This window comes from Oncorhynchus keta, chromosome 8, assembly GCF_023373465.1.
Source record: "Oncorhynchus keta strain PuntledgeMale-10-30-2019 chromosome 8, Oket_V2, whole genome shotgun sequence".
Classification (NCBI taxonomy): domain Eukaryota; kingdom Metazoa; phylum Chordata; class Actinopteri; order Salmoniformes; family Salmonidae; genus Oncorhynchus; species Oncorhynchus keta.
The window spans coordinates 28,115,252-28,140,092 of NC_068428.1; the positions used below are offsets into that span (position 1 = coordinate 28,115,252).

Below are 24,841 nucleotides of genomic sequence, written 5' to 3' on the forward strand. Positions count from 1 at the left end.
TCACCCACTGGAATTGTGATTGTGAAATAATCTGTCTAAACAATTGTTGGAAAAATTACTTGTGTCATGCACAAAGTAGTTGCCAAAACTATAGTTTGTTAACAAGAAATTTGTGGAGTGGTTGAAAATTTAGTTACATCCAACCTAATTGGATGTAAACTTTGACTTCAACTGAATATAAATCAAATGGTTTGAATTAATTCATTTTCTATCAAATCATTTCCTGGGAGGATAAGACCTAACCTCATTAGCCCTGTGGGCCTCTATTGTCATAAGCCCATGGAAATAAGCATTTTAACTACTGCAAGGTCATACTGTACAAACGCTAGAAAGCTACAGTACTGCCAGATATGTCAGTACATAAATGTCTGAAGTGGCACTGGTTGTTGAGGAAGCAGAACAGATTGTGCTGCACAGTTATTCTATTCACGCCTCCAGCAGACTACAGCCCTAAACAGCCAACCTCCCGGTCTCCACCTCCCTTACCCACACTGCTGAACAGCAGTGAAAAATACCATATAACATCAGACGTTCCTCTACATATGTAGGATAGAGATATGTGCTGAGTAATGAGTTGCACTCCACAGTGGGCCATTAAAACCTATGTCAAAATAAGGAGATATAAATAACACTGCGGTGCAATGGGCCGGCTGATATTCAGCAATTATTTCAGAGTCAATTTTCACTCAGTTGGCCAGTTGACCGTAAATGATAAAACAGAACATTTTAATAATTTTTCAGATAAGAAGTCCCTCTGTTAGGGGAATTATTTCAGTCGAGGACATTGGGTAGTTAGAGGAGATGTAATGAACATTTAGCAGCAGGACTGTTCAGAGCAGGGAAATCACTCCCTTACCAGTGTCAGCCCTGCATGGATTAAACACACAGTCCTAATAACACTGCCTAATTGAGATAGAAATAGGTTGGCCCATTCAATGTTGAGAATATACTTATATAAGCTATGTAATCTGAGGCTAGTAATTTAACTAAATGGAACAAAATAGAATTTGCTGTGAAAGTGGCAGACACTTGTGCTTTACTTCCATAGTGTTTCCAAGGGCTTTACTATTATACCAACAAATTCATGAATTCATTTCCGATATAAGATTAAATTCCTGTTTAGGTATCAATTTACTTCTACCAGCAGGGGCGATTTTAGCATGTAAATCTATACAACACATAACTGTGACAAACGGTGCCCACACAAGTCCCAACACCTTACCACTGCGACACCTGGCAACAGACAGAGCCTTGTCTGGCAGTGAAACAGTTCATTCAGCCTCATTTACTGACTTATAAAGAAACATAGCTGATATGGCTGACTTGCTTAAACAAATGTGTTTTTTACTGGCTTTTGAGATCTACAAACTATGGCATAAGGGGACGACGAGCGGATAAAAGGCAATCCGTTAATGAGCGAGCTAGGATGGATGTAGTCAATATAACGATTTGTTCAGCACTTTCTAAATGTACCTCGACAGAATTCGGAACATAGCCGTTCTTACAGTATTCTCCCTGTACACCAAGTCAGAACCGTAGGATAAATAAAGAGGCATAAGCAGACATGGAAAGCTCTTACAATATTCTGATTACATTTCTCTAAAACATGCTATACTGTAGGCTACATGTGCACCACCAAGTCAGAACAGTAGGTGAAATTAGAAGGGGAAAAGGGACCAAATTATTAGGGTGAGCCACATGGGCTACTAACAGCTTATGACACAACATACAATACCAGTCAGAAGTTTGGACACACTCATTCAAGGGTTTCTTTATTTTTACTATTTTAGACATTGTTGAATAATAGTGAAGACATATCAAAACTGGGAAATAACATATGGAATCATATGGGCGGCAGGTAACCTAGTTGTTAGAGCATTGGACTAGTAACCGAAAGGTTGCAAGATCAAATCCCCGAGCTGACAAAGTAAAAATATGTCGTTCTGCCCATGAACAAGGCAGTTAACCCACTGTTCCTAGGCCTTCATTGAAAATGAGAACTTGTTCTAAACCGACTTACCTAGTTAAAAAAGTGTGAAATCATCCCTAACCATCTCAATTGGGTTGAGGTCAGGTGATTTGTGGAGGCCAGGCCATCTGATGCTGCATGCCATCACTCTCCCCAAATAGCCATACACAGTCTGGAGGTGTGTATGAAAACAAATGATAGTGGGACTAAGTGCAAACCGGATAGTGTATCACTGCACAATGCTTTGGTAGCCATGCTGGTTAAGTGTGCCTTAAACTTGAAATAAATCACCAACAAGTCACACCTCCATGCTTCACTGTGGGAACCACACATGTGGAGATCATCCGGTCACCTACTCTGCGTCTCACAAAGACACTAGTTGGAACTAAAAATCTCAAATTGGGACTCATCAGACCAAAGGACAGATCTCCATTGCTTGTGTTTCATTGCCCAAGCAAGTCTATTCTTCTTATTGGTGCCCTTCAGCAAGGCCTGACTCATGCAGTCTTCTCTGAACAGTTGATGTTTTACTTGAAATCTGCAAAGCATTTATTTGGGCTGCAATTTGAGGCCAGTAACTAATGAACTTATCCTCTGTAGCAGAGGTAACTCTGGGTCTTCCTTTCCTGTGGCGGTCCTCATGAGTGTCAGTTTCACAGCGCTTAATGGTTTTTGCGACTGCACTTGAAGAAACTTTCAAAGTTCTTGTAATGATGCGTATTGACTGACCTTCATGACAGTAAAGTAATAGACTGTCGTTGCTCTTTGCTTAGAGCTTTTCTTGCCATAATATGGACTCTGTCTTTTAACCAAATAGCCCTCTTTGTATACCACCCCTACCTTGTCACAACACAACTGATTGGCTCAAACGCATTAAGGAAAGAAATTCAACAAATGTACTTTTAACAAGGTACACTTAATTGAAATACATTCCAGGTGACTACCTCATGAAGCTGGTTGATAGAATGCCAAGCGTGTGCAAAGCAGCCATCAGGGCAAAGGGTAGATACTTTGAAGAATCTCAAATGTAACAACTCTTTTGGTTACTACATGATTCTGTGTTATTTCATAGTTTCGATGTGCTCAATATTGTTCTACAATGTAGAAAACAGTAACAAAAGAAAAACCCTGGAATGAGTAGGTGTCCAAACTTTTGACTGGTACTGTATACTTAGTACTACAGTATACATATCTCCTTGGCATATTACATCATTTTTGCAGCAGCATACAACACCTTTTTGAACTCACCTTGTTGTGTTGTGTTCACTTGAAAAGGAAGGTGGCGCAGTGGTCCTTTGTGGGCAAATTTTGTCATCAAACTTTGCCAATAAAGACTGGTATTCTCTCGATTTATGGTGCGTTCAAGAATCATGATGATGTCAGTGATCTTCAGGTCGGTGCTCTAGGAAGAGGTCTGAGTTCCCGACTTCCAATTCTGAATTGGATAACCGTTAAAACATTTTCCCAGTCGGAGCTCCTAGTTGTCTTGAACTCACTGAAATTACATTTCCCACTTCTGACTTTCCAGTTGTTTTGAGAGCAGCAGATGTCATGCTGGATTGACACCATGGTCAATGCTGAATGTTTATCCTTTTAAGTTTGGAAAAGAGACCCTTAAACCCAGAAAGGGGACCACACACCCACTCCACTGAATAGCAGGCTAGTGATTACTTTGCAATGCTTGCAGTTAGCCATTGATTCATTCCAAACCACTCATTGTTGAATTTGCGACTTCCAACTTGTTGTAATGTTAATGGCCGATGAGCACTGATGTTTTATCTATAATTTCTCTTAATTATTTCTCTTCATATGACAAGGATTAAAAAGCGTATGCCAGTAGCTTGTCAACTTGATTCATGATGACTGCTAGCTTGCTAGCTAAGATTGAGATTATACATGTTGACATGATCAGTCCAATCAAGCTGCTGTAGATATAACGTGATTTGACAAAATTATCTGTGGCCAATGACCTTGAGCCTTCTTGGATGGGAACGTCTAATGTAACTACGGCAGCATCCAAGTGGCTTAAATTCTGAAGCTTCACCCTTAGATTTGGCGGTGACGTAGTGTCCCCATGAGTAACAGAACACTGAGCCAATCACGGCCCAACGAGAGAACATTACCAACCCCTACGCTCTGTATTTTCCGCCACAGAAAGCACAGAGCGAGGCTGAAGACACCTGCATTTTGGAGCTGCCTTAAGCAAAAAAAGAGACCAAGTATGTATGTGGCATTATTAAAAAATGTTTTTACATTGTTTGCAAACTGATGTTACATGTATTAATGCCAAAATATCACGCAAAACAGGCATCAAATGAAAAAAAAAGTGCTAGAAAAAAAGGGGGGGGGGGGGCACCACTGTCTACCAGATACCTTTAAATTTAAGTTGTTGCACATTGAAGACCATTCAAACAAACTACAAATGTTGGAAGACTACAAGGCTGTTCTAAAGAGGACTCAAGCAAACACTGGACGACAGGGTGGACAGATGGATGGCTTTTGGTTCCCGACAGGTAGAATGGCAGCTAGGGGTTCTCAGTGGTGTTGGTGTGTAATGCTACCAGCAGGGAAAGCTATTCCTCACAGGAGGATCTGAGCCAATAACACTGGGATGAGAGGTTGCTCTGTTGTGTTTACATTGCCAAAGTGACATTTCCCATGCCAATGAAGCCCTTTGATTTTAATTGAGAGAAAGAACAGGAAAATGACACCCTATATAATACAGTTCTTTTGACCACTCAATTCCCTACATTTTATTTAACAAGGCAAGTCAGTTAAGAACAAATTCTTATTTTCAATGATGGCCTAGGAACAGTGGGTTAACTGCCTTGTTCAGGGGCAGAACCGCAAGTTTCCGCAAATCCCAGAGCTGACAACTTCTCAGATACTAGTCCAAAGCTCTAACCACTAGGCTACCTGCCACCCTTATTTTGACCAGAGTCCATAGCTCTGGTCAAAAGTACACTATATAGGGAAAAGGGTGCCATTTCGGACACAAACTATGCATCAACGACACCATGGCTTTTCTGTACTGTATTTTTCTCTTTCCTAATTGTTCTTGATGTGAATTAGCAGCGACATCAAAATTACTTCTTGGGGTGGTTGGTGATTTAAGTGCTTACTTAAACTACTACAGTACTGATATACAGGGCTTTGGGCACTTGGAAAAGCGCTAAATAAATCAAGTCCATTATCATCGATAAGCAAGCAATCACACTAGGTACTGCTCTGTTACGCACACAGTATTTATTCCCTCACAGCCACTTCCTCTTGAGCCACCACCATTTTGGAGCCACAGAAGCAGAGATCTGGCAGCATATCTACCTGCCCACCACTGCAACTGGACATAGATTCCAGTGAGGAAATCAAACAGGGCACAACATAGAGAAAAAGGTTCCACTCAGCACTCCACAGCTAGATACTGTACATTCACACGTCCAGGTGTCAAATGGATTGAGTTTGCCATTTAAATGTTTCCCTGCTTTAGATCACAGCTATAATACACATTCAGTCATTGCAACCACCCACTGAAATGCACTTAACACAAAAACCCAGCAGGCAACAAAAGGTTATGCAACATATAGATGAATAACTATGGCTAGTGTTGTGGATTTAGTTAATTTCCCGTTAGATGGTGTTAATGGTAAAGCCTGGTTGGTACCTAACGGATGTTGAAGAGGCTGATGCTGAGGGTGATTATACTCTGTGTTTCAGCAGTTCCTTCACAGATATTAAGCTCAATGGCACGGGTGAGATGTCACGCTGTGACCCCTGCTGTGTGCCCTGTCCCCAGGGGTCTCCACTCCCCGCATGACCACCTGACGCCCCCCACTGGGCGCAATCTCTTAATCACTCGGCTGAGAGACAGTGCTTCAATGTTTAGGTCTCGGGAATCATCAGTTTGTGTGTGTTGCAGTCTGTGTACAGTGTGTGTGTGCGAGCTCAGGCTTCAAATTAGTGGAACGCTTTTATTTTGACAATGGATGTGTAGGCAGGGAGACAGTTTTACTGCTAATGACCCAGAGTTCTCACACACACACACACACACACACACGATGCCCATGTCTTTAGAATCATTATATTTTCTGCTTTGCAGACACCTTTACAACAGACAACCCTAAGGTTATTCTGTCATTACAGCTAAGAACCTCACTGAGCTGAATGAAACACCCTTCCTAAGTGTACAGGAGACATACATTTCCACCGTCGTTAGCGAGTGAGGGGAGCCTACCAGAGTACCCCTACCTAACCGGATTATACAGAAACCAGTACCCATAGCTAACCGGATTATGCAGAAACCAGTACATCTCTAGCTAACCCAGGAGGGTGATTCTATTAGGCCAATAACTGCCTAATAAAAAGGTGCATTGTCAACTCAGCAACAAACAAACAATTTCAAGACCATGTATTTCAAAGATAATTCGTAAATATCCAAATAACTTCACAGATCTTCAAAGAGTTTAAACACTGTTTCCCATGCTTGTTCAATGAACCATACATTTTTTTTATGAATATGCACCTGTGGAACGGTCATTAAGTCCCTGCTCATTTACGTGAACGTGCCTTATGCATGCTGCAAGGAGGCATGAGGACTGCAGATGTGTCCAGGGAAATAAATAACAATGTCTGTACTGTGAGATGCTTAAGACAGCGCTACAGGGAGACAGGACAGACAGCTGATCATCCTCGCAATGGCAGACCACGTGTAACACCTGCACAGGATCGGTACATCCAAACATCACACCTGCGGGGACAGGTACAGGATGGCACCAACAACTGCCCAAGTTGCACCAGGAACAGGTACAGGATGGCACCAACAACTGCCCAAGTTGCACCAGGAATGCACAATCCCTCCATCAGTGCTCAGACTGTCCGAAATAGGCTGAGAGAGGCTGGACTGAGGGCTTGTAGGCCTGTTTTAAGGCATGTCCTCACCAGACATCACCGGCAACAACGTCGCCTATGGGCACAAACCCACCGTCACTGGACCAGACAGGACTGGCAAAAAGTGCTCATCACTGACGAGTCGCAGTTTTGTCTCATCAGGGGTGATGGTCAGATTCACATTTATCATCCAAGGAATGAGCGTTACACCGAGGCCTGTACTCTGGAGCGGGATGGAGGGTCCGTCATGGTCTGGGGCGGTGTGTCACAGCATCGTCGGACTGAGCTTTTAGTCATTACAGGCAATCTCAATGCTGTGCATTACAGGGAAGACGTCCTTCTCCCTATGTGGTACCCGACGTGACAATGCCACCAGTCATACTGCTCGTTCTGTGCGTGATTTCCTGCAAGACAGGAATGTCAGTCTTCTGCCTTGGTCAGCGAATAGCCCAGATCTCAATCCCATTGAGCACGTCTGGGACCTGTTGGATCAGAGGGTGAGGGCTAGGGCCATTCCCCCCCAGAAATGTCTGGGAACTTGCAGGTGCCTTGGTGGAAGAGTGCGGTAACATCTCACAGCAAGAACTAGCACATCTGGTGCAGCCCATGAGGAGATGCACTGCAGTACTTAATGCAGCTGGTGCCCACACCAGACACTCACTTACTTTTGACCACCGACACATTCAATTTCAGTTCGTCACATGTCTGTGGAAGTTGTTCAGTTTGTCACAAGTTGTTGAATCTTATGTTCATACAAATATTTACACATGTTAAGTTTGCTGAAAATAAAAACGCAGTTAAACAGTGAGGACGTTTCCTTTTTTGCTGAGTTTACAACTGAAACATTACCGTTAGCAAGCGTCAGAGAATGTGGTGATGAGGCTTGTGGAACCTTACATTGGCAAGGGGAGAAATGTCATGAACAATTTCTGTACTTCACTGGCGAACAAGTTGCTTGCAAAGAAACAAGCCTTGTTTGCACCATGAGCAAAGTGAGACGGAAGTTCTCTGCCTCAATAAGGGACCTGCACAGCCGTTGTACTCCACAATGGTGCTGAAGAATGACAAGACAACTCTCACACTTTACCAAAGCAAGGCAAGAAAGAACGTTTCTGTCATGAGAATCATGCATCCGACAGTTGCCATCGATGGGGACGCAAAGAGAGAACCGGAGACCGTTACACATTACAACCAAACAAAGGTAGGCCTATGTCAATGTGAAAGTGACAAAGATTTGTGTCGACTGTTAGGACAAGGATAACAGATCATTGAAATACAATTTATATCAATTAAATTATTGCTTTGTGCTGATTTTCACTTTATCAAGCACACTTGCCATTAATGATGTTCAGGCTGTATTCTGATGTTTTCATAATTTGTCTGCGTCTTGGTTGTAGTATTGTTTTTATTTTATCTGTTCGTCACATGTCTGTGGAAGTTGTTCAGTTTGTCTCAAGTTGTTGAATCTTGTGTAAATATTTGCATGAACATATGTTAAGTTTGCTGAAAATAAAACTCAGTTAACAGTGAGGACGTTTCTTTTTTTGCTGAGTTTACAACTGAAACATTACCGTCTTAGTGTGGTTTGGTTTAACATGGCCACACACACACACCTTATTTTACTTTCCATCTCAAAAGACAAGCATTTCATTTTGTTCATATTTGACACATCTACTTCTATTTATCTCAGACAAATTAAATACTGGAGATGTTTACTTTACGATCATAGGAACGTCGCAAAGTGGTGAACCATAACGTACTACCTTGTCACAGACCTCTCTCCCCTCCCTCAGATATGAAAAGCCAGCTGACATTTACTCCTGAGGTGCTGACCTGTTGCACCCTTTTTAACTTAAGGTATAGGGGGCAGCATTTTCACTTTTGGATAAATAGCGTGCCCAATTTCAACTTCCAGCTACTCATGCCAAGAATATAAGATATGCATATTATTAGTAGATTTGGATAGAAAAACACTGAAGTTTCTAAAACTGTTTGAATAATGTCTGAGTATAACAGAACGTATGTAGCAGGCAAAACCCAGAACGTATGTAGCAGGCAAAACCCAGAGGACTAACCATTCAATGTTTTTTTAATTTTTTTAAGTCTGTTCAGTGAGTTGTCATTGGGAAAGAATATTTCTTAGGAACTTGTTTTAAGTTCCTACCGCTTCCACTGGATGTCAGTCTTTGGAATTTGGTTGGTTATTCATTTGTGCAATTAAGAAGTATGGCCATCTAGGAACTGCGTAACAATGTTGAGTTGCAGGCAACTTTTGAAATATTTTGTTGTGACGTTGCGCAATTTGGAAGCAGTTTTTCTGGATCAAACGCGCCAAATAAATGGACATTTTGGATATATATGGACGGAATTAATCGAACAAAAGGACCAATTATGATGTTTATGGGACATATTGGAGTGCCAACAAAAGAAGCTCGTCAAAGGTAAGGCATGTTTTATATTTTATTTCAGCGTTTTGTGTAGCGCCTGCAGGGTTGAAATATGCTACCCTCTTTGTTTACTGTTGTGTTATCAGATAATAGCATATGCTTTCACCGAAAAGCCTTTTTTTGAAATCTGACATGTTGGCTGGATTCAATGATTGTAGCTTTAATTTAGTATATCTTACATGTGTGATTTTAATGAAAGTTTGATTTTTATATCATTTTATTTGAATTTGCCGCGCTGCATTTCCCCTGGCTTTTGGCCAAGTGGGACGCAAGCGTCCCCTATACCATAAGAAGTTAACCACTGATCATCATCATCTACAGTATGAACATCTTGAAGAACTATCCTGCCTTAATGGTCATGTACTCTTATAATCTCCACCCGGCACAGCCAGAAGACGACTGGCCACCCCTCAGATCCTGGTTCCTGCCTTTCTAGGGAGTTTCCTAACCACCGTGTTTCTGCGTCTGCATTGCTCACTCTTTGGGGTTTTAGGCTGGATTTCTATAAAAGCACTTTGTGACATCTGCTGATTGAAAGTTTAAACATTTTACTGTTTTGTTTCGGTTTGCTTTATTTGTACATGACAATGTTATATTTGGAAGGGCTCCAGCTTCAATCTCCGCAGTCTTTTATACCCATTGACCCGAAACCAGGCAACCAGTTCTGCACCTGAGAGGTCCAGCCCCCCAGTGAGAAGGCTCTGGGGTGTGGAGGTGGATCGCAGCACACAGCAGAGTGAATATCACACACACACGTCCCCTACATATCCCTAGGGGGGCAGCCTGGTGACCTCGCTCTGGGATCAAAGGTGTGTGTCATTTTAATCAGGCAGCCCAGTGGGCGACCCCATTAATTCAATTCCATTTCATCAGCGGTGTGTTGGGTCACCAGAGGGGACAACACATTCCTGGGGTTCTCTGGACCAGCAGTAATCCCCTCTTAATGATTCGAGACCAGACACTAAACCCATCATTTCTTAGTGCCTGGCTGCAGTTGTTTTGCAAGGTCTTTGTAGGGATGAGTTGAAAGACATTTGTTAAGTAATTTAAGCAATCTGACCCACCACCAATTAAACCAATGGCATACAGTAGGTGTACATATACAAGCACATGCGGTATTACATGATCAAGTGGTGTAATTTAACACTAGAACCGCTGGGCCTCGAGGGACCCCCTTTTCAAGCTAATGGAGCAATCATTCGGACTTCAACATTCTAACAGTGTAATTAATACATGCTATCGCAAAAATAATTTATGAATGTCTTGGGTAACAATAAGATTAATTTTATTTCAAATAAGAATAGTAAACACAAACCACTAAAAACACATTCAAGTGGTCAATCAATTTTATTAGTAGAGTGCCTTTGTTACAACTATGAAACAGAAAGCATAGGTGTTGGAACACGGAAACAGCTTCTTTTTACAACAAAATTAAAAATGAAATAAAAACAATACTACAACCAAGACTCAGACAAATTATGAAAACATCAGAATACAGCCTGAACATCATTAATGGCAAGTGTGCTTGATAAAGTGAAAATCTGCACAAAGCAATAATTTAATTAATATAAATTGTATTTCAATGATCTGTTATCCTTGTCCTAACAGTCAACACAAATCTTTGTCACTTTCACATTGACATAGGCCTACCTTTGTTTGGTTGTAATGTGTAACGGTCTCCGGTTCTCTTTGCGTCCCCATCGATGGCAACTGTCGGATGCATGATTCTCATGACAGAAACGTTCTTTCTTGCCTTGCTTTGGTAAAGTGTGAGAGTTGTCTTGTCATTCTTCAGCACCATTGTGGAGTACAACGGCTGTGCAGGTCCCTTATTGAGGCAGAGAACTTCCGTCTCACTTTGCTCATGGTGCAAACAAGGCTTGTTTCTTTGCAAGCAACTTGTTCGCCAGTGAAGTACAGAAATTGTTCATGACATTTCTCCCCTTGCCAATGTAAGGTTCCACAAGCCTCATCACCACATTCTGACGCTTGCTAACCTGCTGCGGATCTTTTCCCAGATATGGAAAGCCTTTCAGCATGTACAATTATGCACACTCTCACTGTGTAGCCTGCTACATGTAGGTCAACAGACTGATAAGACTGCTTGGATTCGGTGGACTGATATCGGGTACACACCATTAAGATTTTAATTAGAATGGTTAAATTTCACAATTGGTGATTACATAATTATGCATCGTTCCCCTCGCTCATGAAATCATACTTTACTTAATGTATTTCATCTGTTGTCATACAGGATGGGTGAAATTAGTTTCAGTATAGTTTAGGTTCAGATTCAAAGTAATTATCGGGGTGATTACCAAATGAACACTTTCAGCTGTCGGAGGAGTAGAGCAGGCCCTAAAGTCAGGGAAAGGTGGGGCAACCCGGGAAACCATAAAAAAAAAAGTAAAACATGCCCTCCTAAAACTGGTTAGAACTCCAGTTCTGTTTGTGATAAAGATTCTAACGACAGTGTGTTGTATAGACTTATTCATGAAAAGTCAAGGACGGAGGGGGGTATGACTTAAATGGCAGCGTAAGACTTTTTATTTTTATTAATGAGCAGTCAAAATACTGTAACTGCTTCAGCGGTTCTAGTGTTAAGTCTAATGACCAAACTCACAGCTAATACTTAGAGCAAAACTCATTGTGCTCCTTCTTGCTGTTCCAATACAGAAGATACAGCACTGGGTATTTGTCTGTCATTTTCAATCTGACCCTGAACAATTACTTTAACCATTCAAAACTCAACTTCAATAGCTCACAAATGGCTCAAATAGAATTTTAAAAAGGATACATTTAACAATCCTCAGACACCAAAATAGAGCTATACTATGCAATTACCACCAGTCAGACATTTGACAAATCAGATATTTCCATGTTTGTTTGAAAACGGTACACTTGACTGCATCAGATTACCTAGCCTCTTTTCGAATCCAAGAGGGAAACACTTACTCTGGTCTCTACCATGTAGGCTCAGCATTCCCCAACAGTCAGAATGTTGAACAAACTTAATTTTAACTGCCGATTTTGTCCCTACAGAGGTAATTGGGACAAAATATCCACAGGGAAGTGTTATCAGCCACACCTTCAGTATACTGATCTGTATATTAGTGTTTCGCAAGCGACAAACACTTGCACAATATGGCCGAGCATAATACAACGTTGTCCCACGCAATCGGCAGGCGAATTTCCCAATCACTTCCAGTCGATTGCGAGGAAATGTGCGTCGGTCGACCACTTTTCGTTACATTCGGCTATTGTTTACATATTGTGCATCACGTGTCAGGAGAATAAATACATGCGGCAGAACCTACCGGCTCTGCAAAAAGTCAGGTAAACAACATTTTCCTGTGGATAGCTCATTTTCACCTAGCACCGTCAAAAGGACCAACCGCTTGGACAACTGGTAAAGTATGAATAAATATTTAACATTCTGGCTTGTAGAAACCATTACATATTTTTTAGACAGACTTCTTTCGGACTGAATATCCATGGGGTAACCATGGTAACGGTCCAATGTTTAGGCAGATTTCCTAGTTATTTGGTATACAGCCTTTGTGGGTTGTTTTTCTCCTGACATCATTAATTGTTTATTGGTGCATTTGATATCTTACCATACCTTAGGTCTCTGGTGGATGGCGATTCTCATCACAGACAAATTCGATCTTTTGAGTATTCCCGTCTACACCTGCGAAAACAAAGTATTGGTGAGAAAAGGGAAATACACTCACTGACAATTAGCATCAGTCTCATGCCCCCATCATCCATCTATCCAAAATAGGTTTATTTCAAAATCAGACAGTTCACTCACAAATCAAATAACATTTTATTGGTCACATTCGCATGGTTAGCAGATGTTAAATGAGAGTGTAGCGAAATGCTTGTGCTTCTAGTTCTGACAGTGCAGTAATATATAACAATTTCACAACAACTACCTCACACACACACACACACACACACACACACGTGTAAAGGGATGAATAAGAATATGTACATATAAATATATGGATGAGCAATGGCAGTGCGGCATAGGCAAGATGGAGTAGACGGTATAGAGTACAGTATATACATATGAGATGAGTAATGTAGGGTATGTAATCATTATATAAAGTGGTATTGTTTTATAGTGACTAGTGATACATTTATTACATCCAATTATTCAAGTGGCTAGAGTTTGAGTCAGTATGTTGGCCTTGAGATTGAAAAACAGCTTCTGTCTCTCGATCCCAGCTTTGATGCACCTGTACTGACCTCGCCTTCTGGATGGTAGCAGGGTGAACAGACGGTGGCTCGGGTGGTTGTTGTCCTTGATGATCTTTTTGGCCTTCCTGTGACATCGGGTATTTTAGGTGCCCTGGAGGGCAGGGAGTTTGCCCCCGGTGATGCGTTGTGCAGACCTCACTACCCTCTGGAGAGCCTTATGGTTGTGGGCGGAGCAGTTGCCGTACCAGGTGGTGATACAGCCCAACAGGATGCCCGATTGTGCATCTGTAAAAGTTTGAGAGTATTCAGTGGAAAGCCACATTTCTTCAGGCTCATGACCTTGACGAGGCGGTTGTTGCGCCGTCTTCACCACGCTGTCTGTGTGGTTGGACTATTTCAGTTTGTCTGTGACGTGTACGACGAGGAACTTGAAGCTTTCCACCTTCACTACTGTCCCATCGATGTGGATAGGGGGGGGGTGCTCCCTCTGCAGTTTCTTGAAGTCCATGATCAACTCCTTTTTTTTAATGTTGAGTGTGAGGTTATTTTCCTGGCACCACACTCCGAGGGCCCTCACCTCCTCCCTGTAGGCCACCTTGTCATTGTTGGTGGTAATCAAGCCTACCACTGTAGTGTTGTCTGCAAACGTGAAGATTTAGTTGGCGACGTGCATGGCCACACAGTCATGGCTGAACAGGGAGTACAGGAGTAGGCTGAAAACGCACCCTTGTGGGGCCCCTGTGTTGAGGATAAGCGGGGTGGAGATGTTATTTCCTACCCTCACCACCTGGGGGCGGCCCGTCAAAGTCCAGGACCCAGTTGCACAGGGCGGGGTTGAGACCCAGGGTCTCGAGCTTAATGGCGAGTTTGAAGGGTACTATGGTGTTAAATGCTGAGCTGTAGTTAATGAACAGCATTATTACATTAGGTATTCCTCTTGTCCAGATGGGTTAGGGCAGTGTGATTGCGTCATCTGTGGACATATTGGGGCGGTAGGCAAATTGGAGTGGGTCTAGGGTATCAAACGAGGGATGCTGTCTGGGCCAGCAGCCTTGCGAGGGTTAACACATTTTAAATGGTTTTACTCATGTTGGCCACGGTGAAGGAGAGCCCACAGGTTTTGGTTGCGGGCCGTGTCAGTGGCACTGTATTGTCCTCAAAGCGAGCAAAGTTGGTTCTTTTTGTAATCCGTGTTCGACTGCAACATGTTTGAGCCGTTGAATTGCGACTCTACTTTGTCTCTACTTAGCTTGTTTGATTGCCTTGGAGGGAATAGCTACACCGTTTGTATTCAGTCATGTTTCCGGTCACCTCGCCATGATTAAAAGCAGTGGTTCACACTTTCAGTTTTACCCGATTGCTGCCATCAATCCACGGTTTCTGGTTAGGGAAGGTTTTACAACATCACCGATGCACTTGCTAATAAACTCACTCACAGAGTCAGCGTATACATCAATGCTGTTGTCTGAAGCTATCCGGAACATATTCCAGTCCACATGATCAAAGCAATATTGAAGCGTGGAATCCGATTGGTCGGCCCAGCGTTGAACGGACCTGAGCACGGGCGTTTCCTGTTTTAGTTTCTGTCTATAAGGCTGGGAGCAACAGAATGGAGTCGTGGTCAGATATTCCGAAAGCTGGGCGGGGAAGGGCTTTGTATGCATCGCGGAAGTTAGAGTAGCAATGATCCAGAATGCTGCCAGCTAGAGTCGCGCATTCCATATGCTGATAAAATTTAGGGAGCCTTGTTTCAGATTAGCTTTGTTAAAATCCCCAGCTACAATAAATGCAGCCTCAGGATATATGGTTTCCAGATTACCTAGAGTCCAGTGAAGTTCTTTCAGAGCCGTTGAGGTATCTGCTTGGGGGGTTATTATAACCGGAGAGAATTATCTTGGTAGATAATGCGGTCGGCAAACCCATTGGATCTTGTAGTAAATTCAATCAAAAACACATTCTAATCTTTATTGTGCAGTGCAGACAAATTAAAACCTGTGTGAGATAGCTGTAGTGTACTAAACCTGACAGAAACTGACCGAGCATGTGCTCGCGGAGGCGTGTATGTGTGTACGGTTGTGTACGTAAGTGTACACACATTTAGAGGTCAATGTTAGACCAGACAGATAAGGTCAGTGTGGAAGCATGGCTGATATTGAATGATTTTAAGGAGTACCAGGAACAACTGATACAGGTTAGTGGTGTTACTCACCGGTACACCATCCAACTCCAACAATGAATATTACATTTACACCCAAAACAGTCTGTTGCATTTAGAACTGAAGGACCTGATGTTTTAGCATTTATCACAAATCACATGCAAGTCATGGTACCTACAAGCAAGCTCCAAAAGTAGAGAAAGTGACAAATGTTTTGTTTTGGCTCTGTACTTGAAATGATAGAATGACTGAGGTTAAAGTACAGACTGTCAGGTTTAATTTGAGGGTATTTTCCTCCATATCGGATGAACCGTTTAGAAATGACATCCTTTTTGTAGTCCCCGATTTTAGGGGACCAAAAGTATTGGGACAAATTCACCTGTGTGTATTAAAGTAGTCAAGTTTAGAATGTGGTCCCATATTCCCATAGCACGCAATGATTCCATCAAGCTTGTGACTCTACAAACTTGTTGAATGCATTTTCTGTTTGTTTTGGTTGTGTTCAAAATAATCCACAGAGAAATCCAGCATTCTGTAACTTCAAAATGTGGAACGAACATAAAGGTTCTGTTTGGTAAACAACGGTGGCAGAGTTTGACAGCCAACAAAGTGTGATCTATGATCTTATGATGGCCGAGCCACTGGGTTGCGCTCTATGGCTATATAAGTATTACATACACTATATTTTTTTATCGTTACAAATCGGGATATATCGGGATATAATTTTACGATATATTGCAATATTTTTTTTATTTTTTTTAAATGTTACCCACTTTTTCTCCCCAATTTCATAGTATCCAATATCATCGCTACAACGGGCTCGGGAGAGACGAAGGTTGAAAGTCACGCGTCCTCCGATACACAACCCGACCAAGCCGGGTTGCTTCACTGCGGCATCCAACCCGTAAGCCAGCAATGTGTTGGAGGAAACACCATGCACCTATCGACCTTGGATAGCGTGCACTGTGCCCGGCCCGCCACAGGAGTCACTGGTGCGTGATGAGACAAGGATATCCCTACCGGCCCACGGACCTCCCAGTCGCAGTTAATAGCTGCGACAGAGCATGGGCGCGAACCCAGAGTCTCTGGTGGCACAGCTCTGTGATGCAGTGCCCTAGACCACTGCGCCACCTGGGAGGCCTGCAATATTATTTTTGTGCTAGTTGGCTATACCTGCACCAAAATTCCAGTATTTTTCCTTCATAGCTTGTTCCCCTTTTAAAAATAGGGAGCAAATTTATTTTCAGCACTTTTATTTCCATGACTGATCAAAAAAAAAAAAAAAACTGGCTCGGCCCCTCTGCAGCAGACATATGGTGAGCAATATGTTTGATTCGCAATAAAAATCCGTATCGAATATTAGAATCATGAGGTCCCTGGCAACTCCCAGCCCTAATACACTCAAACCCAAAAAGTTAAATATAATAGCATAACAGAAAGAAAAACTATTTGTAATACTTTAACCTAAAGCACAGTTAGTTCTTATTAATATTTGCCTTCAATAATGCTAACTGATGGTAAGTAAACATTGAAAGTAATTTCAAATCTTGCACATTTCTACTTGAGGAAATATTTTAAAAAGTGGCTATATAGATTTGAATATATTGCTTCTGGTATTTCAGAATTATTTTGTTGGCCTTTTTCTCCCCAATTTCGTGGTATCCAATTGGTAGTGACAGTCTTGTCTCATCGCTGCGACTCCTGTACGGACTCGGGAGAGGCGAAGGTCGAGAGCCATGAGTCACCCGAAACACAACCCAAGCCAGGCCTCACTGCTTCTAGACACAATGCCCACATAACCCGGAAGCCAGCCGCACCAATGTGTCGGAGGAAATGCCGTACACCAGGCGACCGCGTCAGCATGCACTGAGCCAAGCCCACCACAGGAGCCTCTAGTACGCGATGGGACAAGGACATCCCTGCTGACCAAACCCTCCCCTAACCTGCACGATGCTGGGCCAATTGTGCGCCGCCCCATGGGTCTCCCGGTCGCGGCTAGCTGCGACAGAGCCTGGACTCGAGCCTTAGACCACTGCGCCACTCGGGAGGCCCATTTTGAAAATGATTATTTCAGTGAGATATTGATGTTAAATGAGGTTATTAAATGTTTATTAAATTAAGCTTATCGTGCCTAATCACTTGAAATATTATAGAATATATTCCAGTTATACTATTCCTCATCTTGCTAATAATATTACTATATTTATCATATCAGTTATTAAACATAAGTGCCCATATATACACTAAACAAAAATATAACTCAGCAAAAAGAAGAAGTGTCCTCACTGTAAACTGCATTTATTTTCAGCAAACTTAACATGTGTAAATATTTGTATGAAGATTCAACAACATACAGAAACTGAACAAGTTCCACAGACATGTGACTAACAGAAATTGAATGTGTCCCTGAACAAAGGGGGGTGGTCAAAATCAAGTGACAGTCAATGCAGCTGGTGGCCACACCAGATAGTAAGTACTGCAGTGCATCTCCCCCTCATGGACTGCACCAGATTTTCTAGTTCTTGCTGTGAGATGTTACCCCACTCTTCCACCAAGGCACCTGCAAGTTCCCGGACATTTCTAGGGGGGAATGGCCCTAGCCCTCACGTCTAACAGGTCCCTCAATGGGATTGAGATCCAGGCTCTTCGCTGGCCATGGCAGAACACGGACATTCCTGTCTTGCAGGAAATCGTGCACAGAACGAGCAGTATGGCTGGTGGCATTGTCATTCTGGAGGGTCATGTCAGGATGAGCCTGCAGGAAGGGTACCACATTAGAGAGGAGGATGTCTTCCTTGTAATGCACAGTGTTGAGATTGCCTGCAATGACAACAGGCTCAGTCCGATGATGCTGTGACGCACCGCCCCAGACCATGACAGACCTTCCACCTCCATCCCGCTCCAGAGAACAGGCCTCGGTGTAACGCTCATTCCTTCGATCATAAACGTGAATCCGACCATCACCCTTGGTGAGACAAAACCGCGACTCAGCACTTTTTGCTGTCCTGTCTGGTCCAGCGACAGTGGGTTTGTGCCCATAGGCGACGCTGTTGCCGGTGATGTCTGGTGAGGACCTGCCTTTACAACAGGCCTACAAGCCCTCAGTCCAGCCTCTCTCAGCCTATTGCAGACAGTCTGAGCACTGATGGAGGGATTGTGCGTTCCGGGTGCAACTTGGGCAGTTGTTGGTGCCATCCTGTACCTGTCCCCGCAGGTGTGATGTTCGGATGTACCGATCCTGTGCAGGTGTTGTTACACGTGGTCTGCCACTGCGAGGGCGATCAGCTGTCCGTCCGTCTCCCTGTAGCGTGGTCTGAGGTGTCTCACAGTACAGAGACCGCAATGTATTGCCCTGGCCACATCTGCAGTCCCTCATGCCTCCTTGCAGCATGCCTAAGGCACGTTCACACAGATGAGCAGGGACCATGGGCATCTTTCTTTTGGTGTTTTTCCAGAGTCAGTAGAAAGGCCTCTTTAGTGTCCTAAGTGTTCATAACTGTGACCTTAATTGCCTACTGTCTGGAAGCTGTTAGTGTCTTAACGGCCGCTCCACAGGTGCATGTTCATTAATTGTTTATGGTTCATTGAACAAGTATGGGAAACAGTGTTTCACGTTACAATGAAGATCTGTGATGTTATTTGGATATTTACAAATTATCTTTGAAAGACAGGGTCCTGGAAAAGGGACATTTCTTTTTTTGCTGAGATTATATACACAATATAAGTATGACTGGGAATAAAGATATGTATCAGTTGGTCACAGATACCTCAAGATTTTGTATTAATCACAATGGGCATCAGGATCTCATCATGGTATCTCTGTACATTAAAATTGCCATCGATAAAAATGCAGTTGTGTTCGTTGTCCATAGCTTATGCCTGCCCATACCATAACCCCACCACCTCCATGGGGCAATGTGATCACAACGTTGACATCAGCAAACCAAACATGTGGTCTGCGGTTGAGGCCAGTTGGATGTACTGCAAAATGATCTAAAACAACGTTGGAAGTGGCTTATGGTAGAGAAACAGATTGTGGCAGCAGCTCTGGTGGACATTCCTGCAGTCAGTTTGCCAATTGCACACATTGTGTTGTGTGACAAACTGCACATTTTTAGGTGGATGGATTATCTTGGCAAAGGAAAATACTCACTTAAAGGGATTTAAACAAATTTGTGCACAACATTTTAGAGAAATAAGCATTGTTTATGGAACATCTTTTACTTCAACTCATGAAACATGGGATTAACACTTTACAAGCTGGGTTTACATTTTTGTTCAGTGTATTATCTTTGCACATCTTACAGTATAACCATATGCTGAATGCTGCAATGCTTTAAAAAAAACTAAACAAAAGCAGAAAAACTATAGTAAAATTGGTATTTACAGCCACTTTTTTGCCTCCACATGCATTATTCTATTAAAAAAAGGCACCCAAAAAAAGCCCATAGGAAAGATGTTCACTTTGCCATGAAATTAGGGATGTTTTTCCATTACTCCTCACAAGATCATTAACTACCTCATTGACTTCTTATAGACTTCCATAGAGCCTCCTTTTGCTCCGAGTAGACATGAGCAGTTCCTTAATGGATAAGTAACCTCATCCCCAGGCTTGAATTGCTGGCCCATAGAGCCTGGTACCACTATAGTGGGACTTGATAGGGGTGTGGTTAAAATCGAGGTGGGAGAGTGAGTGAGTGAGCATGTCACAGCTGTATAGATGGGACTTCAAGAAAATGGCAAATCAAAATATATGTGTTCTATCACATTGATCATATTATTTTTGGGAAGCACAATTTGATTGAGTTCGGGCATATAAAGTTTAGTGAAACCTACTTTAAAATGCATACTTTGACTGGTTTAAATGACTTGTGCTGTTGGCGCTTTTGAAGTCCATAATGTAGGGGGAGGGTTCTAAGGGTTATGCTAGATGGGAATCGACAGATCAGCCAACTGGCAGTTCAGACAGACAGACACAAAGGAACTAACTAACAAACAAACTAACATTGTTAGTTCCGCTGTGTGTCTGTCTAACTAACAGGACAGACGGGACAGACACTGTATGAAAACAAGTCACATTAATAAAGACAATCACAGATTTATATATATATCTGTAAACTAGGATAAAATTACAGACCATCCTTGAGACATACATGTAATTTAGGCCTGTGTTAACTGAGATACATGCTCGTCTTTGATTTAAACAAATGCTTAAACTACACAAGACGCATTGCTCTACAAAATGAAAGGATACATTTAAAAAAAAAATTGTCCTCCAACATTATTTTACACAAGTCACTTTCATTAAATTCAAAACAGCAGAGCAAAAAAAAAAAACTGCCATGTAACCAATTACTGCTAAGATCTCAACAGGAACTCAAGCAAAACTGGGCTCCCGCGGGGCGCAGCGGTCTAAGGCTCCCGAGGGGCGCAGCGGTCTAAGGCTGCATCTCAGTGCTAGAGGCGTCACTAGACCCTGGTTCGATTCCAGGTTGTATCGCAACCGGCCATGATTGGGAGTCCCATAGGCAGCACACATTTGGCCCGGCATCATTAGGGTTTGGCCGGGGTAGGCCGTAAATAAGAATTTGTTCTTAATGGAATTGCCTAGTTAAATAAAGGTTCAATTAAAAAAAAATACATCTAGTTTAATGATCAATGGATTAAAATAGCTGACTGAGAAACAGACTTGCAGGCATAATACATACATTTTAATGGAATTTCTCAATCACCAGAGACCAATTAAGGTTTGAGAGATAGATTATTAAATGGTGGGTCTAACTTGGCCAGCCACTGACTTAATTTGAGACAAGCTGCCGGGGTTGATTTAAGTGTTTCAACTGTTATCACTCTACAAAAATGTCTAGGCCCAAAGCCTTCACACTCAAATTCAAACAGAGAACCTGAAGATTCAGAGGGGGACACAGAATTGTAAGCGCTTTCTTTCTGACAACACAAATACATTGTGTCATTGATCTTGATTCCTACACATAACAGAGAGAGTAAATGCTGCGTATTAGTCTTCTGTACTTGTCAACCAAATGGCTCTTGGCTAACAGCCTTAGGGACAGCAGAGGGATTTTTCTAGTCATCAAAAGGCTACTATTACAAAGACCAAAGAATGTGTTCAGAGAGAGGAATGAATACCCTACTAATGTTGTCAAAATAGACATGTTTTCCTCAGAGGGCTATAGCGTTACACACAAGGGCCACAGGCATCAGAGACAAGATGTCTGCTAATCATAGCCAAAGCTTTCTATTAAATAAAGTAAAATAAAATCTATTAAAACCGGGGTCAGTTCTACGATCACAAATATTGCGTTTTCCTTTGAAGAAAGTGAATAGGGGTTATACATACAGGGCATCACAGGTTCCATAGAGACTTTTAGACCATTTCTTTGTCTGCTACACCATGGTACACATGGCCTGTGAAGAATGCTGAAGTAACTGTATTTGGAATGTGCAACTTTGTTTCACCAATATCATATTTTTTTCATTCCATAGACATTTGTTGCATTTTCACATTCATAATTGTGCAGCCTTCCGACTGCATATTTTAAATGAATGTGGCAACATACCACTTTCTCCACTGCACTGTTCATAGTTTATCAATAACACACCGCTTCTATGGAGACACTCACCTGAGCAGCCAGCATGCATTTCAGTAAACAACTTTCCTATACATTGCTAGATGCTTAATGTTAATTAGATAGAACAGTAATGAACACAGTCATCATTCACTAGATAGGTGGCCTACTCAGCATTGGCAGAATACCGCACGGTAAGTAAATCACATAAGTAAATCACAAATGAAAAACATCAGCTGGATGTGTTATGGCCAATTTGATATACCATTTTATTCCATTGCTAAGTACATGGCGTAAAATCCAAACACAATACATATACAGAGTATTAAAGGACTCAGACCACACACACACACACACACCCGTGGACCCATGATTTATGGATCCTCTTAACTCAGAGCCACCTTTACACTCCTACCCTGCATGAGTATGGAAATAAGGTATTGCTGCAAGTCACTTATATACAGTATACTTCCATTAGCTATAAGCTAGTTAGGAAATAGTTTAACTATAGAGATGAGTTTGTAGTTTCATGGGAGACTGAGCAGGGCTGTTTGAAGAGGAGGCCATCTTATTCACCTGTCCACTAAACAAAATGTCCCTTCTTAGGATTAATAACAACTACTAGTATTGAGGCAAGGACATCCTCTCCATCAGTGTAGTAATAGTAAAGTACTGTAGTAGACTATACTACTACAAAGGGGATGTCCTTACCTGAAAACTTAAGAGATGGTAACACCTAAGTGGGCATGCAACAATAGCTGGTGTTGGATACTTATATTTGCTGTTTGCTACAGTACCATTGCAGTCAATGATACCCATATTGCTTACGTCAATCACAAAACTGAAATGGTTTACGCAATGCTCCCAAGCCTAATCTGATTTGTCCTGCTCTTACCCTCACCTCATTGGTACAAATCATATTCGACTAGTCTGCAGTTCCCCTAAGCAATGATATGACGGATCCAGTTAGTCTAGTATCAGAAACAGCAGCAAAAAGTAAAACATTTACTCATGACATCCTGTTTCTGTGGACCATTTAACCCAACTGTCTGTCTTACTAAACTAATCAACTATTCTTCTATTAAGTCAAGTTGGACTGCTGTGATCCCACATAGGCCATGATATTGTCAATTAATGGATGGCCAATTCATGGGCCTGGGTAGTGGATTTTGGATTGAAATGAGTTTGTGACTTGTTCCGGTGACTGGTTAAGGCTGTGTGATGGTGGCGGCCTGGGTAATATCAGGTCAAGTCTGCCTGCAGGAAGGAGGAAAGGAGGCTGGCATGAGAATGACCCCTCCACCTCAAGACTGATTCGCTTGGCCTCTCTCACTCGCTCACACACAGCTCCCACCAAGCACCTCCTGAAGGCACATTCAATTATTCAATTTTAGATAAATTATTATATAACACTGCTGTACCCCTCTTAAGGTCCAGCCAGTATTCTCTCTCCTCTCAAACATCTTCCTTCTCTTAAAACACATACAGAGCACACATTACTCAGGAATAGATTTGAATATTTCATTATGGACAATGTTTATTCCAAAGCAGCGACAACCTAATAAAACACACCTTATTAAAAAGAGACCGTGTGGTCTATAAAGGAGATAGATACCAGGGGAACAGTATAGTTGCAGTCACAAGCTAACATAAAGACAACAAGAGTTGAAAGCCACACTCTGAAAGACCCTCAAAGAGTGGGCCATCAACATTCTTTTGTATTTTTTTATAATGAAGCCAATACCAATGAAAATGTTACATGCCAATATCTTGATTCCTACAATAAGGTAAGACAGTTGTACTAAATGTATAAGTCAAATTCCTCAAACTCCAAGGAGTACCATGTATTAGTTTGAGTAACTGAACATCTTACAGGCTGTGGCTTTAATGGGAGTCTTTATTCATAAACAAAGGATGGCGAGCTAGCCATGATTTTAGATTTTTTATGTCCACCAGGCAGTGTCCCAGGCCACCAGCTCTCTCTCCTGTGTGGAGCTAGTGTGCCATGTCATCATCTGAAGCTAACGAGTTTAACCTGCCCCCCCGATGAGACCGCTCACCGCAAAGCAGGGTCACAGCTTGCAGAGGACTTCTTACAAAAGGCCCAGTTCCAAACCTAATCCTTCATTTTCTCACCCCTAGTCCCTCAGCTCCTAATGGAGGTCTGACTGGTTTGGATAGGAATTTGTCAAAGTACTGCTTTAGCCTGGTACTAGATCTATATCTTCTGAAGAAATTTGGGTTGGCCCTTAAGACCCTCACAAACTTCTACAGATGCACCATTAAGACCATCGCTGCCGGTACGGCAATTGCATCATCCGCAACCACAGGGTTCTCTGGAGGGTGGTGCGGTCAGCCCAATGGATCATCGGGGGGCACACTGCCTTCCCTCCAGGACATCTACAGCATCTGGTGTCACAGGAAGGCCAAGACGATCCAGGAACCCAGCCATGGCCTGTTCACCCAGCTACCATCTAGAAGTCGGAGACAGTACAGGTGCTTCAAAGTTGGGACCAAGAGACTGATAAACAGCTTCTAGCTCCTGGCCATTAGACTATTAAATAGTTATAAATAGACAGCCTCTGCCCAGTA

The 24,841-nt window shown here is 42.4% G+C and overlaps 1 protein-coding gene across 1 annotated transcript in view; it reads right to left on the minus strand.

Annotated features, from left to right (window-relative positions):
* Nucleotides 1-24,841, minus strand: part of LOC118387061 (kelch-like protein 29) — a 435,230-nt gene that overhangs the window by 392,995 nt on the left and 17,394 nt on the right. Inside the window, exon 2 of the mRNA XM_052523942.1 lies at nucleotides 12,923-12,991. Within this exon, the coding sequence (XP_052379902.1) occupies nucleotides 12,923-12,952 (30 nt within the window). The 5' untranslated portion in view covers nucleotides 12,953-12,991. The remainder of the gene's footprint in view (nucleotides 1-12,922; nucleotides 12,992-24,841) is intronic.